This window comes from Phoenix dactylifera, chromosome 10, assembly GCF_009389715.1.
Source record: "Phoenix dactylifera cultivar Barhee BC4 chromosome 10, palm_55x_up_171113_PBpolish2nd_filt_p, whole genome shotgun sequence".
Taxonomy (NCBI): Eukaryota; Viridiplantae; Streptophyta; class Magnoliopsida; order Arecales; family Arecaceae; genus Phoenix; species Phoenix dactylifera.
The window spans coordinates 1,390,126-1,406,384 of NC_052401.1; the positions used below are offsets into that span (position 1 = coordinate 1,390,126).

A 16,259-nucleotide genomic window follows, 5' to 3' on the forward strand; every position below is an offset into this window, starting at 1 on the left:
CAGGTGCTTCTGAGCTGGAATCCTGTCGTGGCCAAAATGGAGCTCTGTAATTTTATAACCGCAACAGCAGCTCTTTAAAAACACCTGCAGAAGGTAAGAACCTAGTGAAAAGCCACCGGTCACAGTTTTGCGCTCTTTTCCCTGCAGCTAGCAATAAATCTGGAACAGCAAGCAGGTTAAAAAAAGATTGGAGATGCCCGAAATTTAGCCGAGTACAGCTCCAGTGACGTGGACAGAAAACATGTAATACCCCAGCATTTCTAAAATGATTTTACAAAGAATCCTAGCTTCCTAAATCCTACTAGAACATTTCATATGCTAGCCAAAAAAAAAAAAAAAAAAGACGGCCAGACCGTAAATCTATCAAAAAGATTTGTAACAAAATACAAATAGAATTGAAGAACTTGGTACGCCTGGAGATGAGCTATATCTCATTGAATGGAGCTTCCACAAGTCATTAACACTATATTTACCTACTAGAAATAAATTTTTAAAAGAATGTGCAAGGTCATGAATTTTCCACAGGCAGTTCAATGAATAATATTTTAGGAATACAACCATCGTTTTATCAGGATTTGACTACTGAGAAATAGATCACACTGTTCATCACTCAACCTCACAAGATTTTAAAGTATCGTACAGCACTGGTTGGTTTTCTTGGCTTGCTTGTAGAACATCTGTGGAAGGCAGCAAAAAAGCAACCATAATGTCAAAAAACAAGCTTTAGAGTATGGTTCTCGTGTGGATTGACTATGTACTCTGGAATATATTAATGGATTAACGATAATGCATGAATATAAGCGCTGAAAAAAAAGGTACTCTCTGATCTACAATCTGCAATGTTTCTATTATTTCTATAATGTTGGTCTTCCAATCATCTGCTCTTACAAAGTAAAAAAGCAACAAAGTAATCACATAGCTTCTATAATAATAGTAGCAAACAAATGACTGACTGGCATCTACTTGTTCCTCAAAACAGCCTCACTGTGCACTCTGCAAAGTGTCGAGTTTACTTCTCACAATTAAAGTGTGCATGAGGCCATTATGTAGGCAGACAATTTTGTGAGGATAACATCGATGGTGATCAGAATATCGATAAACAGGCCATCTGCATGGCCCGAAGTTTGAGATAACTCTAAGGTGTGCCATCCAAGAAACAGGGAAGGCATAGAGCATCAAACTACCATTAATTCCTATTTGTATCTGTATGCGCTTGAATAAAATATTGGTGCAGATGCTAGTGGCCTTGTGAATTCATACCTGGGAGGCAGCACTCAGATCTGAACTTTTCTCCACTAAGCTATCCAATTTCTCCCCTCGTGCAAGCACGCTATCAATAGTCTTATGCTGCATAAGTTCCAACAAGCATGTGTGAAAACCAATCAACCAGAAGAATAAACAATGTAGTAGTTATATCTCTGACATATCAATATCTAAAGAGTGGATTTTCACAAAAATATTACACCTCTCCTACTCATTGAAATAGGGAGTGGACATCAAATGACCCTTCATCATCCTTCTAGACCCATTGTACGCGTAATTGATGTGTATCATTGAGTTTTCATATCCATAACAGTAAATTGTCCATTTGGTTAATTAGCCACCTTTTCTCTCTTTAGAATAACTTAAACAAACAACAAAACAAAAATACCAACTGAAAAGAAAAACCTGTATCGAGAAACCAAGCAAAAGGCATAGCTGAAAGTAACACAAGGGTTTAAGCAAAACCAACAAAGATCACCATGGCAATTATATGCAACAAATAGATCCTAGTGCCGACTTTCAAGTATCACAAACTTTAAAAGAGAAGAATCAGAAAAGAATCAGGCACAGAAAACCAATTAGCTAATAAGATTTGGTCATGAGTGATGGCAAAAAGATTTGCTATAATGGCTGTCAAAACTAAAATGCACCCAGATATAACAAAGAAAGTTCCAGGACATCCAAAAGAGAAAAAGAAATAGTGTGGCTAAACAATAGACACTGATTAAAAACTTGAATTAAAGGGATTAATATGATGGAATCTCTCTCTCTCTCTCTCTCTCTCTCTCTCTCTCTATAGGCATTTCCTGCTGCCTGCAAAAGCATCGTTTATTAATACATTTCAGAGACTGTCATCAATGTAACGGTTTATGACACCATGCTTGTAAGGTAAGATTAGAAGGGAAGAGCCAAATGTCGTGAAATCAGCACAAAATGTTACGAATCGGGTCCTATCCAGTCTGGGATTGAATAGGAGAGGTCTGGTCTCCCAATCATGACTGCCCATGTATTGTACGACATTCACGATCAAGCAGGCTCCATGCAGCATGACCGTTCCATCCTGGCCATCACGCAATACACAAACAGCTGTGATTAGGATACTAGACTCATCCAGACCAACCCTAAACTAGAGAGGATCCAAGCTCAAAAGTTACACTAGGATTCTCTCTTAAAGCCCAGATGGAATATACTTAATACCCACTCTCTTTTTTTTCTCAAAAAAAATCCCTATTTCTCTTCTGCCATCCAGTCAAAATGCGATCTTTGTAGATAAATCGTCTTCAGGTCCTTGGTTTGATGGCAATCAAATGACAAGTGCAGTCCCTGGCCATGTTTCCTTTATCTGCTAGTCCCAGGTCTATCATTGCAACCACTTGTGCTTTATTTGATACACACTCGTGCCTAATTTGTACCTAATTAGCCTATTTAATACATACTCGTGCGCTTATAGTTTTTTGTTATAGAGGACAGGGGCTAGCAAATAAATCCACATCAAAACAAGGGACTGAGAAAATATGTGGTCAACAAGCGCTGATCACTAAATGGCAGTCAGAATAGGGGGCCCAAAGCAATTTCCCCTTTTTAGAAACCTAAAACATTCTCTAGTGACATCCTTGTTCACTAAAGAAAACCTTAATCCTCATTATATTTCTCCACATACAAGAAGGATAATCTAATACTTATCTTGCCCCATCAAAAATTGCTACCAAAACCAATATGATCATCAAGTGTGTTTACCACTATCCTACTCTCCTTGCTAACCCATTTTAAACAGGGCATTTATAAAGATTAACCATTGCTGGTGTGTATTGGTCACAACAGTCGACAAGTATGCTGCTTCTGGTTTAGAGATCAGTACTTGCACGACTTCAACATTGACTACGGAACGAGGTTCTTGTATCCACTTTTGCTGTGAATTATTGATCATCGACTCCTTACACAGTTGCTTAGTCGACTCAGTCTTTGGCTTGACCAACTGCAAGACTAATGAGTTGATCGACCTGATCATCAACTGATTGACCCGATGTTCTCCCTTTCACCTTTGCCACGTTGCTGTCTGACTGGAGCTACTCTTTCTTTTTCCATGGTTGTTTATGGAAGGAAATGGCTATAGTTTGACCTCTCGGAGCACAATCATTCACGATGAAAGGTGCGTGCCCGATGAAGTTCCCAATTGATCCAAGATGGCTTTGGCTTCAAGGCTCCCTCTTTAGATGAAGGTGAGCTCCTCTCCGCACTATGACTTCTTCAGTGAAACCCTCTCCCTGGCACCCTATTCCGTTGGTCAAAGCCGCCATTCTTCTAAGAACAGATTTGCATGCATGCATGCAATGAACATAAGAGGTTTCTTTTCATGTGAAGAGCCGCCTGCCAACTCTCCCATAAAACAGTTACCAACTAGCGGTCATAGTCCACATGAAAGCTCAATATTTAAAACCCCAAAAGTTGACCAACCCAGTCCATTTCCTTTTATACGCACTTCTTGTGCTCCAAACTAGTAATAATAGTCAAGGCTCAAATCAATTCAAACACATAGGTAAGCCATACTAAAGTAACTCCTCCAAGGAGATGTTGCAAAGAGTGCTCCGCAGATTGATTGTGAAGTCTCAGATCCCAGAAACTCTTTACAAGGTTCGAGCCCAAGATAGATTAATTGTGAAAGGATCAGAAATACTTTTACCAGATATGTGCCCAAGCTATGAATGACAAGCTTCTAAAAGCATCATGTACAAATGAGCAAGAAAAAGAAACTGGATCACTTGGGAGGGCCTGATTTATTGCATAGAAACCCCATAATTTCTTCCTCAAAGATTGGAGAAGGAACACAGATATGCAACTTGGCCTTCTGAGTTTTACCATCCCTATATCTCATCCTTAAATCATCAACAGTAATAAACTAAAATCATTGACAGTCACTGCACCCCTTTTCCAAATTTCTTTGCAGATCATACCAACAATTCATTCACAACCTTGATGAAGCATTGACCCACCAACATAGCATTGCCTGAAATCCATCTACCTTGAAGATAGACTTTGTAACATTTATATGACTAGATTTTAAATGTCATGTTAGGTCCGGGATTTTATTTAATTTAGATTTGTTATCTTCAAAAACTCCTCCAAGGATATGTTGCAAAGAGCGCTCTGGAAACAGATTGATTGTGAAGGCTCAGATCCCAGAAACTCTTTACAAGGTACGAACCCAAGATAGATTAATAGTGAAAGGATCAGAAATACTTTTACCAGATATGTGTCCAAGCTATGAATGACAAGCTTCTAAAAACAGCATGTACAAATGAGCAAAAAAAGAAACTGGATCACTTGGGAGGGCCTTATGATTTATTGCATACAACCCCCATAATTTCTTGCTCAAAGATTGGAGAAGGAACACAGATAGGCAACTTGGCCTTCTGAGTTTTACCATCCCTATATCTCATCCTTAAATCATCAACAGTAATAAACTAAAATCATTGACAGTAACTACATCCCTTTTCCAAATTTCTTTGCAGATCATACCAACAATTCATTCACAACCTTGATGAAGCATTGATCCACCAACATAGCATTGCCTGAAATCCATCTACCTTGATGATAGACTTTGTAACATTTATATGACTAGATTTTAAATGTCATGTTAGGTCTGGCATTTTATTTAATTTAGATTTGTTATCTTCATATTATATTACAAAACACAGAATTTTTAAAGGATGTATCTTGAGATAGAACTCCCATAAACTCCTGTCCAAAGCTTAGAGAAGCAGGGTGGAGATGTAATTTGAACTTCTGAGTATTACTACTCCCTATATATCATCCTTAAATCATCAATTGTAACGAACTAAAATCATCGGTAGTAACTGCATCTCTTTTCCAAATTTAATTGCAGATCATCTCGATAGTAACTGGTCGACTCTATGTTATCTGCAAATGGAAACGTAAATTAACATTTTTAGTCAGTATAGCTTCTAGCTATTTTTTTTCTTCCTCATAGAGGGGGAAAACATATTGGTTGAAGGATTTGGGGACTGGACATAGAGCTGAGTCATAACAAGTGACCCATGACATGGCTGTTTATAAGATTTTCTTTAGTTAGCAAGCTATATAGCAAATTACTGCCTAAAAATCCCAATTTGCAATCTGCTCCTCCATTATAAAAGTCTTTCAATCTACTTTGTTTGTGGCCATTCCTGATTCTTAAAACCGAGTATTTTTCTCTGCTTAAAGCAAAAGAACATCTGTATTTGTATGTATGTGCGCTTGTGCATGTGCTCCTGCGTGTCATTGTGACGGTGCATTATTTTTTGATCAAATAAAGACACTTTACTAGGTATTGTTTTCTTTGAAGAAAACCATCCTACCATATTTCCATACGAGCATGATACATCCATGAAGTTATTTTCTAGAATAGTGCTTTCTTCTATAATCACTTCAGCATTTATCACGCCCCTAGGTAATTATGATGACATCAACTTCCTTGGAATCTTTTCATACAAATAGCTCCCCACTCATGCAGATTCTAGAAGTATCCTTTTTAACAGCATCAGTGACTTTTCTAGGGAACAAGAAAAAACACGAACTATGTACAAACTATATTTTATATGGCCACTCTCATAAATTAAATATAAGCTTGTGATTAATTTATGAACATACAATAACAAATTATAATCTTCTGGCTAGAATTGTTTATTCTCTGTTTGTTTCATCATTCACATACTTCAGGACATAAGAGCAGTGGAGCAGTCATGTCTTACTTTCTTCATCACATGGATAGTCAGTAAGATAGTGGCTGCTTTATTTTCCCCTTGAAAAGTAAAAGTACATAGCATGATATGATCCATGTGGTTCATAATTAATACTTACAAGGATAATTTTGGTTTCATCCAAGTCCCTCTGAATTTTCAGCAACTTGTCGGCCTCCGCAGGGTCCTAAGGCAAACATAATGTGCATGCAGTAAAAACAGTTAAATACAATTTATTCAATTTATTATAAATAAAAAAATGAAGCACAATATTTTGGACTCCAACAAGAAATGACTAACATCTATTAAAACCTTCAATTTTATAATGTGAAGAAACAAATCTTTCAGAACATAATGTAAAAGAGTCATATTTTCTGTATGTATGTATGTATGCATGATAGAAATGATAAAAATAAAAGACAAAGTTCTGTATAAGCCAATACATAATGTGATAGGGCCACTAGTTTTGGTAAAGTTTTCACAATCTACAGAAAAATGTGGAGGAAATTCAGAGGAATGGGTCCCAACACTAGAGTAACATTTTTTTAAAAAAGATATTTTTTATAAGGAGTTTTTATGAATTCTGAAATGGATGGCAAAGAAAATTCAGTTTTAGCTAAAATCAAAAAGTTGGAAGGGGGCCATCATTTTGGTAGCAAATAAAAGTTTTCATAATTTCCAGAAATATGTAAAGAGGAAACTCAGAGATATAGGTATCAAGTCCCATCTGACATAAAATATAAAAACAATGCTTTCTTTTATAGAAAGTTTTATGAACTATGACACTGAATAAGCATATGCTGTAACTTTAACAAGACCCTATTCTCCAGCATCAAGGTATTTGGGAGTTAAAATAAGGAGCCGATAGAACTCCTTGCAGAAAGGGCATAGAATTTAAACCAATCTATAATTGACTACCTGTATCTAAAAATATCAAAGAAATGACACAAACCTGAAATTTTGTTAATGCTTCATTTAAGTATGGCCATGGTTGAGTGGCATCTATCTGTGCTGATCTCCATGAATCCCCAAAAGTCTTATGATATTCATCTAGTACCTAAGTAGCATTTCCATGAATATAAGCTTCACAAACTTGAATTTATTTTCAAAGACAGAATATTGCAAACACAATCATCCTAATCAAATCTATATGTGGTATGCAGCTACCATATCATGATAAGCAACCAAGCTAATCATTAGTTTATGTTTGTGCTCTCATAACTGAAAGGTTGGAAGGGAGCCCCAAGAATCAATTATAAGCAATGATATATTTATTATATGTTCAAGTAGCTGCAAGCAACAATTGATATTTGGAAGAGCCCTTCTGCGATAAAGAGCACAGAAGCACATAAGCACCTATGCTGGCAGGTGTTTATGCAATGAACAAATCATACCAAGAACTATCATTTTTCTTTCTTCTAACTTCGGTTTGTCAAAAAAATTAACAAAAAAAAAATTTGCTACAAAAGGTCATTACTTGGTTATGATTCCGGCAATTCAGGGTCCTAGCAAGGGCAAACTCAAGCCATTGCTCGTCAACCCAAACCTTTTACCATCGCACCAATCAATGGCCCCTAATAAATTTTTCGCTACCAATAGCAAAATTTGCAACCCAATAATCCTTCAAGACATCTTGCAAAGCTTATATTGCTTTGGTGTCAATCATGTAAAAACTTAAGGACCATCTCTCTCGATCTCTCTCTATCTGTGTGTGCGTGTATGTGCATGTCTGTCAGAGGGCAGTTCAAAAGGCTGAAATCAGGAATACTACTTTCAAATACAAGATGAGAAACAAATTGTAATCAAAACTTTACTGCACATGACTTCTACTTTCAAGCTACACTGAGTTGGGCCAAATAAGTTCTGATTTCTACAGTTTCAACAGTTTTCTTCAACTATAAACTCTCAGTCAAAAAATAATAAAGAGTGAAAAAAACAGAGCTAAAAAAATAAAACAAGTTAGAATTGTGCCATTTTAGAGTACATTGCATTCTTTGGAAGTTGGAAATTTTGGGTATACAGTTTCAGCATTGTGATACTTTTTCAAAAAATCATTAAAGTATAATAAAAAATGTGCCATTCTAATGCTTTCTGAAGATTCAATTTATTACCCATGAGGAAGCCTAAAAGGGGGGAAATCAAAAAGTAACCTCAAGACTAACCCTTTACCATATCGATAAGAATCTAGAGAATGTGAATCAGTAAACATATTAACCTGAACTGTCCTTTTCAATTCTCAGTAAGGGACCTCCTACAAAGTTCCAACTTCCAAACATATCAAGAGCAAGCTGCAGTGAACTTTCGGCAACCTTCGGCATCAGATATGTTTTGTTAAACATTGTCAAATAACAACCAACAGACAGCAGTATCTGAAAGCCTATGCATGAAAAGTTTACATATTCAGCCAAATTAGCCCTCCAATTTTCCCTATCATGACTAACATCTTCAGGCTGCCATTGAAGCATTGTCTAGATTTAATGTTTGTTAAGAAAAATTTAGGTGTGGTGCAGAGAGCATATAATGGGCTTGAGGCGCCCAAAAAAATCAGAAAAACAAAAAGGAAAACTATCCATGGAGGTGACTATCTGGGAGAACAAAATTTAAGCACTTGCTCTTAGGTGCAACAAATTATGTTTAAAAAGTTAGTAGAGTGAAAAAGCAACACCACTGGAATTATGTCTATCTCTTACCAAGAACGGTAAGAGGCAGAAGCAAGGGTAAATAGAGAGAAAATTACAGTAACATATAATCAATTGTAGTTTCTTATCTTATATGAAAATGGATAGACTTACTAAAAAGGAGCATAGCTGTACAAGCTTCCAACCTAAAAAGAAGGTCATGGGAAATTGTTATAAAATTAGTGTTAACCAAATCTTTAAAGCATGCCTGACTATTTTGTAGTGTTGTATATTCCAGTAGCTGGTAAAAATGGAAAAATCAAGGTTGAAGATATCAAATCCAACTATTAAGATATAGGTTAAGAGTGTGTTTCTAGGAAGGCCAATCAAGGAAAAGAATTTGAAGAAGTGACTGAAGAAATGAGCAATGCACAAGTTTCAGACAAAATACTATTATGTTTTAAATATCAAACGAGTTTGCCCACTAGGAGTCCACTTCAATATAATATTCTCTAATGCAGTCTATTAGGTGCAGAGGTAGCTTGCGAAAAAATTCTCCTATTCCTGATTGAAGGTGTGTTAACTGCTGAAATTTCAAGAAGCATAGTTAAGTGGACTAAAACAAAATACGTGCCTAAAAGATCAGCATACATATTAACCAAATCAACAGAATAATCAAATGGACTCACATTCACTAATATGGAAGTAATCATAGACTGACATCTTGTTCTGATTGCTAAGAATTTAACGGATAAACAAATGCACAGCGTTTCTTAATGGAAATTTTAACACTCATCAGATAAAATTCTTCCTCCTTTCCTCCTTCCACCCAAAATGTGCACATGTAACTTCATTCTTCATTCACTTTGCACATAGATAAATTCGGACAGCATAGATGATCGGTATTCTTTCCTTAATAACTTTCACCAAAAGTTCTCCATCCTCCTCCCTCTCCCCTAAATTTTTCACTCTCATATACTTAGCATATAAGAGGGTTGATGTCAAGCTAACAACCAGTTGAAAATTTTGCTCAATCCTTCCATGGAGCCTTGTCAACTGTGAGTTGCACTCATCTGTGGACACCAAATTTGTTAAAAAGAGGCTTGCATAATGATAATGATGATAAATTAACCACTATAAATCCTTTTTTAACTGTCCTGAAATATCTCATAACAATACATTCATTAATTTTCAAGAAGATATCTTGTCTTTATTGAATGGCAAAGAATATGCTGTGAGCTCTAATCTTTAACACCAAGATGCCAGTTCCACGACTGTGGTCAAGGAAGCCTACTATGACCACTCCTCAGTTGAGAAGAACTGACCTATTTCTTTTACTATTATGCATCCTCTAAAGTTTAAAATGTCTACCATGATCAACAAAGTGTGACATATCGGGCCCAGATCACTGGGAATAAAAATTTTGTTAAGAGTGTTTTCCACACAGAAAACTGCAATTTGATTATAGTGGATCAAACTGAAATAAAGAATCACAAATCATGAAAACTAACATAAAACTAATAGAACTAAAGACTACAAAAGGGAACTGAAAAGAAGCAGAGTCATGCCAGTGAATACTAAAATTTCAACATAATCCAAAAACAATTTTGCTACTAAAATTTTACCAGTTCCAGATAATCAACATTATTTGAGAAGCAATCTACTGCAAAGCTAAAATGTTCATCATTTCCAGCTAACGAAACAGATATAAATATAGTTAGCAAGAGCCTAAGGCATTTACCATGTTCAGGAGAGAAAATGCACTTCGCACAGGATAATGATCATCCATAAATGCCAACGCACAGAGGCCATTTCTGTTGTAAGAATGTACCTTATATTCTACAAGACAAGTCAAACAAAATGGATTTTAAAATAATCCCTTGACTGCGGTTAGCAACTTAATCCCAAATATTGATGATGATGATGATGATGATGATGAAGAAGAAGAAGAAGAAGAAGATACAAGTCTACTGATGTCAAGCCCCACTAAATATGCCATAAAGCTTAAATTACAGATATTATATGCTATTCTCAGCTACTTGAAAACTCAACCAATACGAAAAGACAAAATCATTGGAAAAAACAATATTATTCACCTTTTTTTAGAGTCAGTGGTAAATTAGAATTCTTAACTACTCATAACAAAACTTAGAGAAACAGAAAAAGATTAGAACTTTTTAGAAATTTCAAAATTATTTTCTACAGATTTTTATTATTCACAATATTATATATTACTTTTTACACTAGTTTAACAGTACACATGCTGACTCACTGACCTCCAGCTCAAAATAGTTTTCTCATTAAATAAAATCAACAATCAAATTTCTTGTTATTTGACTTCATAAAATTTTCCACAATAAAGTCCTCTAAGATAGGAACAGATAGGTGGCCTATATGACTATTCACATCAGAATACTTGATCGATGTCAGCTCCTTTAATTTTCAAGTAACATTCTCAAATATTTCATTAAAATCAGTATAAAATAATGGAAAATATTTATAGTTCTACAATGAAATGTGTTAAAAATCTCTCTTAGACCAAATTAGGTTTTTAACAAATTTAACATGACCTGGTCTGGACAAGCACAAACCTAAGATATAAGTTATGAAACCCTACTTTTTCAGCTTCATTAATGTATTTCACCTCACCTAGTGACTTCTCAAGCCCGGATTCCCTCAGTGTCTTCTCTTTTTTATTTTTATATCAACAACCTGTTTATAAATACACACTCATCTTCATTTCAAACAAACAAGAAAAGAAAGAAAAAATTACATCAGACTAAATGGAGGTGTCTTTATCAAATCAACTTCAAAGTTCAAACAGCATTGATTTCTGGGACCACGTCCATTGATCAGACGCACTCTTCTCTTGAACGAACCATAAGCACAAATGTGAAATACTAGTTCTTATAATTGCAAAGGCTAACTTTGGCATTGCTGCAGGCATTTCTAAATCCTTTCTTAGAACTTCTATTGGTGTTTATTTAGGTTTTCCCTTCCTCCTTCTAGACACTTAGACATAGATCAAAGCACCTCTTCTCACCAATTCTCCCCAAATATTCAGTGCACGGGCCATGATATCTCAATATTTTCTTTATTAATCTGCCCTCAATCATTCTACCCCCCACACCTCCATGATACTTGTTCCTCACTCAATCCTTCCTAGCTTACAACAAAGCCATCTCAACATCCTCATTTGCTATGTCTATCTTGTTTGCTGCTGCTAATTATTATGCATAACTGCCAACATTCTAAATATACAAATTGCAAGCTTAATTGCAATTCTACAAATCCTTTTAAGTTGCCAAGGAAAACTCTCTGAGTTTACAAGATAAGTCTTCATCTATGTCTCCATTCTTTTGCATGATAGATTCGGAAACAACAGAACCAGTTATACGATGGTATCTCTTGACCATCAATTTCAACTATAGCTTAATTTTCATTTCCAATTCGTTTAGGATTGCATTCCACATATTTTATTTCATTGAACTAAATTTTGAACCTTTATCTTAGAAGGTTTTCTTCCATAAATTCACTTTTGCATTTAACCATTGCCTCATCAATCGAGACTATAATATTTACGAAAAACATGAATGAAAGCATGTTTTCTCGAACATTATCAATATTTCATCCCCGAAAAGTTTAAAGAAAGTTTTGATCCCTGGTGTAGACCTATTTGAATTGGAAAGCACTTCCTTCCCCATAATAATTGATGCTTGTCACTAACTTAAAACATATCTCATCATGCATACATTTTCGTCTTATCACCTAGCTATTACCTTCTATTAGGATTTCAAATTTCAGCTTCTTTTCTAGACTATCTATCAACCTAATGTTGCCCCTCCACCATTTTCACACTTCAAAGAAACACTTCAAATTTTAGGGTAATTCCTCCTTTTCAAAATCCAGAAAATCATATCCAATAGCATTTTATTAAAATAACTATTTAAAATATATGCTGTTTAAATTTCTCCCCTTGAGACTGTGGGAGTTGTAAATTGAAGAAAAGCCATGGTGCCCTAGACCACTCTAACCACTTTGGGTATATCTAAATAGGGCCCAGGAGCAAAATCCACCACATCACATATCAAAATTTCCGAAAGCCACAACTTTTCTTACGACGTCTAAGTGAAGTACCATTTTTTTGATATTGGGTAACTTTTCAAGATCTGCAACACCACGTGATCCCTAAAGAGTTCGACGCATGTAGTGATTGGGGGCATATGATGACATTTGGGCTTTGAAACAAGGCAGTCAAAGTAAAAGTTTCCATTTGGCGGTAATTTATAAATCTCCAAATAATAAGATGAAACGTTGAAGACAAAGTTAATGCAAAAGTCATGATATAGGTCCAGCAGTATGTTAATAATTACTTCCAATAGTCAAAGCTATTTTGGAAAAATTATAAATCCTTTCAACTAGAAGAAAAATCCAACCAAGATTTTGGAACAACATACATCTCTAGTATAAGTAGAGGAATTATAATCCGTTCAATTATTCAATTAATAAAAGAAAATAGGATCCAGAACTCTACCTTCACAATTCTCTTATTTTTTCTTATTCTTCTAAGAAATCTACGTTAAGCAGGTTAAACAAAAAATCTTTTTTTCTTCTCAATCAGATCAAAATGATATTAGTATTTCGGTCCTTTAATCAATAAATGCCTAGTTTATGGTCTAAAGTCTAAACTCATCAGAAATACAAGCAGATGGGAGAACAATTGCCGGTGCTCAAAGTACATTGAAGGATAAAAGTGAGGATGCTTGTTGCTTCTACCTTTGCAAATAATAATATGAATGGATGCCTCACTCAACTAAAGAAAAAAGATTGCCTAGCACACTGAACTCATATCTCAGCGAGCACCTTCAATTCATGCACCAACAATTGCTGTCATAAAGCTATCTTTATACAAAGACAAAAATTAAATGTCAAGCAAGAGGATAGGCAACCTCTAAGACTCAAAGTCACCCTCCTCTTTGGCCTTTCGAAGTCGAAACTCAAATCGAGATTTTTTTTATGATAGAGCTATCGACACAGAGAAGCTGAACAACTCGTTACACCAGTTAAAGGCATTTCACTATCTATAGAAATGCTAGTGCCTAGAAGGTAATTTTTGCATCACTTGAATATTTCTAGCCATGCCTTCACCTAGTGATTTTCCTACAAGAGAAATAATAATATTCCTGAAATGACATGAAGAAAATTCAAGAATTTGATTAAGAAACAGTTTTACTCAATCGACCATGAGCAAGATCAATGGATTAAATGATAGTACCTACAATAGAGAAATAAGATCAATCTATCCAAGATTACACCATCAAGTGTTATAAATAAGCTCTCTCTCTAGAGATCTCTATTGATTATCATGTAGTTTTACGAAGTACATTGCATGTCTCCATAAGAACATCCGAAAGGAGCTGAAGCTCTTCAAAGTTGAAGAAATCAATGAAACTAGCAACAAAAGCTATGAGGATCAAGAATCAAACTAGCAACAAAAGCTATGAGGATCAAAAAGAAGAATAAACCGAGGAAAGGAAGGAAGGGTGACAAGACAAAAAAACCAAGATAAAAGTTGTGAAAGCCGAGCCAAAAAGGGAGCAAATCAAGAAGCAAGCCAGTACAACTTGGAAAAATTACTAGAATCATTGTATGACTAGTAGGCACATGAAGGAGAAGCGTTGCAAGCTTCATGCTGAGCTATAGCTTAAACAATTTCGAGACCTATGAAAATAAATCTACCCTTTAAGGGTTTTATGAACAAAGCGATCGTGAGAATTTGATGATGTTCAAATCTCAAAACAGTCTGATCAAAATAAAAGTTTCCTTTTTAAGAAGAATTTTGACGAGCCATAACTCACAATTTAAGAAGAACCACAGGAAGCAACTGAATATGAAATTAATGCAGAAGTCAAGATCTAGCACTTTTATTTTCATGATTATTTTCATTAGCTATGGCTATGTTGAAAATGTTGTAACCTCTTTCAACTAGAAAAGGAATCCAAGCTAGATTCTATAAGGGCAGACCTTACTAATATAGATAGAGCGATTAAATCCATTTTATAATCAATTAATGAAAGAAAAAGAGGACCTAAAACCTGCTTTGACAATTCTTTTATTTTTCCTTATTCGTTTAAGACATTTGAATTGAGCAAGTTGAAAGAAATCCTTTTCTTCTCTCCGACCGGATCAAATAAAGTAAAATCCAAGGAGGCTCCAATAAAGGCAGGTATTTTAATGTATGTATGAAAGATGTAGGATGCTAACATGGATAGAGATGGCAACAAAAGATATGAGAAAGTTTAATTGGTGAATCTCACATTGCTTAATAACAATTGCAGGCCCAAACGCATCCAAAACCCAATCAAAATAACAAATCTATGACCTAAAAATATCACAATCTTGTTATCAAAAATTTCTCTCACAATTCCAACTTAACAGTCATATGTTCCTTGATGCCACTAAATTTTTATCACTGACGGAGATATATGCCTCAAGGAAACTCCTTAACAAGAGTTAAGGTCAGGGCATACAACTGACCCTCACTACATGCCTACTGCCACAAGCAAAGTACCTAGTTTGCATTGTTCCCACATAATACATACCTTTAATGGTACCGATATTTAGGTATGCATGTTCCCATATATGTATGTAAAACGCCATTCTTGCCGTCCCTCATTCACGTCATCCTAAGTCACACGCACCACTAGCAACACGAGAAGCTCCTCCAACCTCACTTTGCTTTTCAGTGAATAATTGCACTGATCAGAGACGGCAAATTGATGAAGCACATCTCATGCTGTACCTTGCACCCAATCAATGCAGAGAAGGGTAAACAAGGGGTGACTACGTGTTCGGAGTTTGTACATATTTCAAGATTCAGCTATACATCAATAGGAAACCCTGAATCAGCGGATTCAACTCAAAATAATCAAAATCCTCAGCAGGACATCCCAAGATTCAGACACAAACAAACTCCAGCAGCAATTCGAATCCAATATAAGAACAGAACGACACGCGCTCTAGATAATAACTAACAAGAACGGAACCATAATATATGGGGAGAGAGATCTAGAGAGGAAACCTTCATGCTGGACGGACTGGCGCTGCCCGGGAGGCGTCCTCCTGGCGACGGTGCGGCCGACGAAGATGATGAACTCCTTGGCGGCGGTCCGCTGGAAGTAACCGAAGTGGCTCACATCGGAGACGTTGGCCAGCACCACCGGATCCACCGTCCCGGAGGAGGAGTCGCCGCCGGCGCCGGCGCATCGGAGGACGAGGAGGGCGGTGATCTTCATCGGCGTCGACGGATCGGCGGCGCCCGCTAAAAAACCCTAGAAGCGGAAGGGAAGAGTAGGCGATGATCTTCTCTCCGTTCTCGACGGAGCGGGGCGAAAAACACAGAAGGAAAGAAGAGCAGTTAATGAGAAAGAAACGAAGAAGACGGAGACATACATAGTTATATACACTTATATTTGTATGTATGCTTGCAAGATGCGCGGTGTTTCCTGATTCCGTTGGCTGTTGTTGGGGGTATTTTGGGGAATTGGTGTCATTAAAGCGGCGAACTGTGAGGGTGGTTCTATATACACCCCCCCTATTGCTCAGGACACCCCCCAAAAATTAAAAAAAAATTAAATACTCT

General features: G+C 36.2%; 1 protein-coding gene across 1 annotated transcript; it reads right to left on the reverse strand.

The window, feature by feature from the left end:
• Positions 1–454: 454 nt before the first annotated feature.
• LOC103703167 (VAMP-like protein YKT61) lies at positions 455–16,064 on the reverse strand. The gene is made up of 6 exons (XM_008785924.3): positions 15,699–16,064; positions 10,359–10,456; positions 6,952–7,056; positions 6,121–6,186; positions 1,261–1,347; positions 455–677 (listed from the first exon to the last, which is right to left on the reverse strand). The coding sequence occupies exons 1-6, from the start codon at positions 15,910–15,912 to the stop codon at positions 627–629; spliced, it is 621 nt and encodes a 206-aa protein (XP_008784146.2). The 5' UTR covers positions 15,913–16,064; the 3' UTR covers positions 455–626.
• Positions 16,065–16,259: the final 195 nt, after the last annotated feature.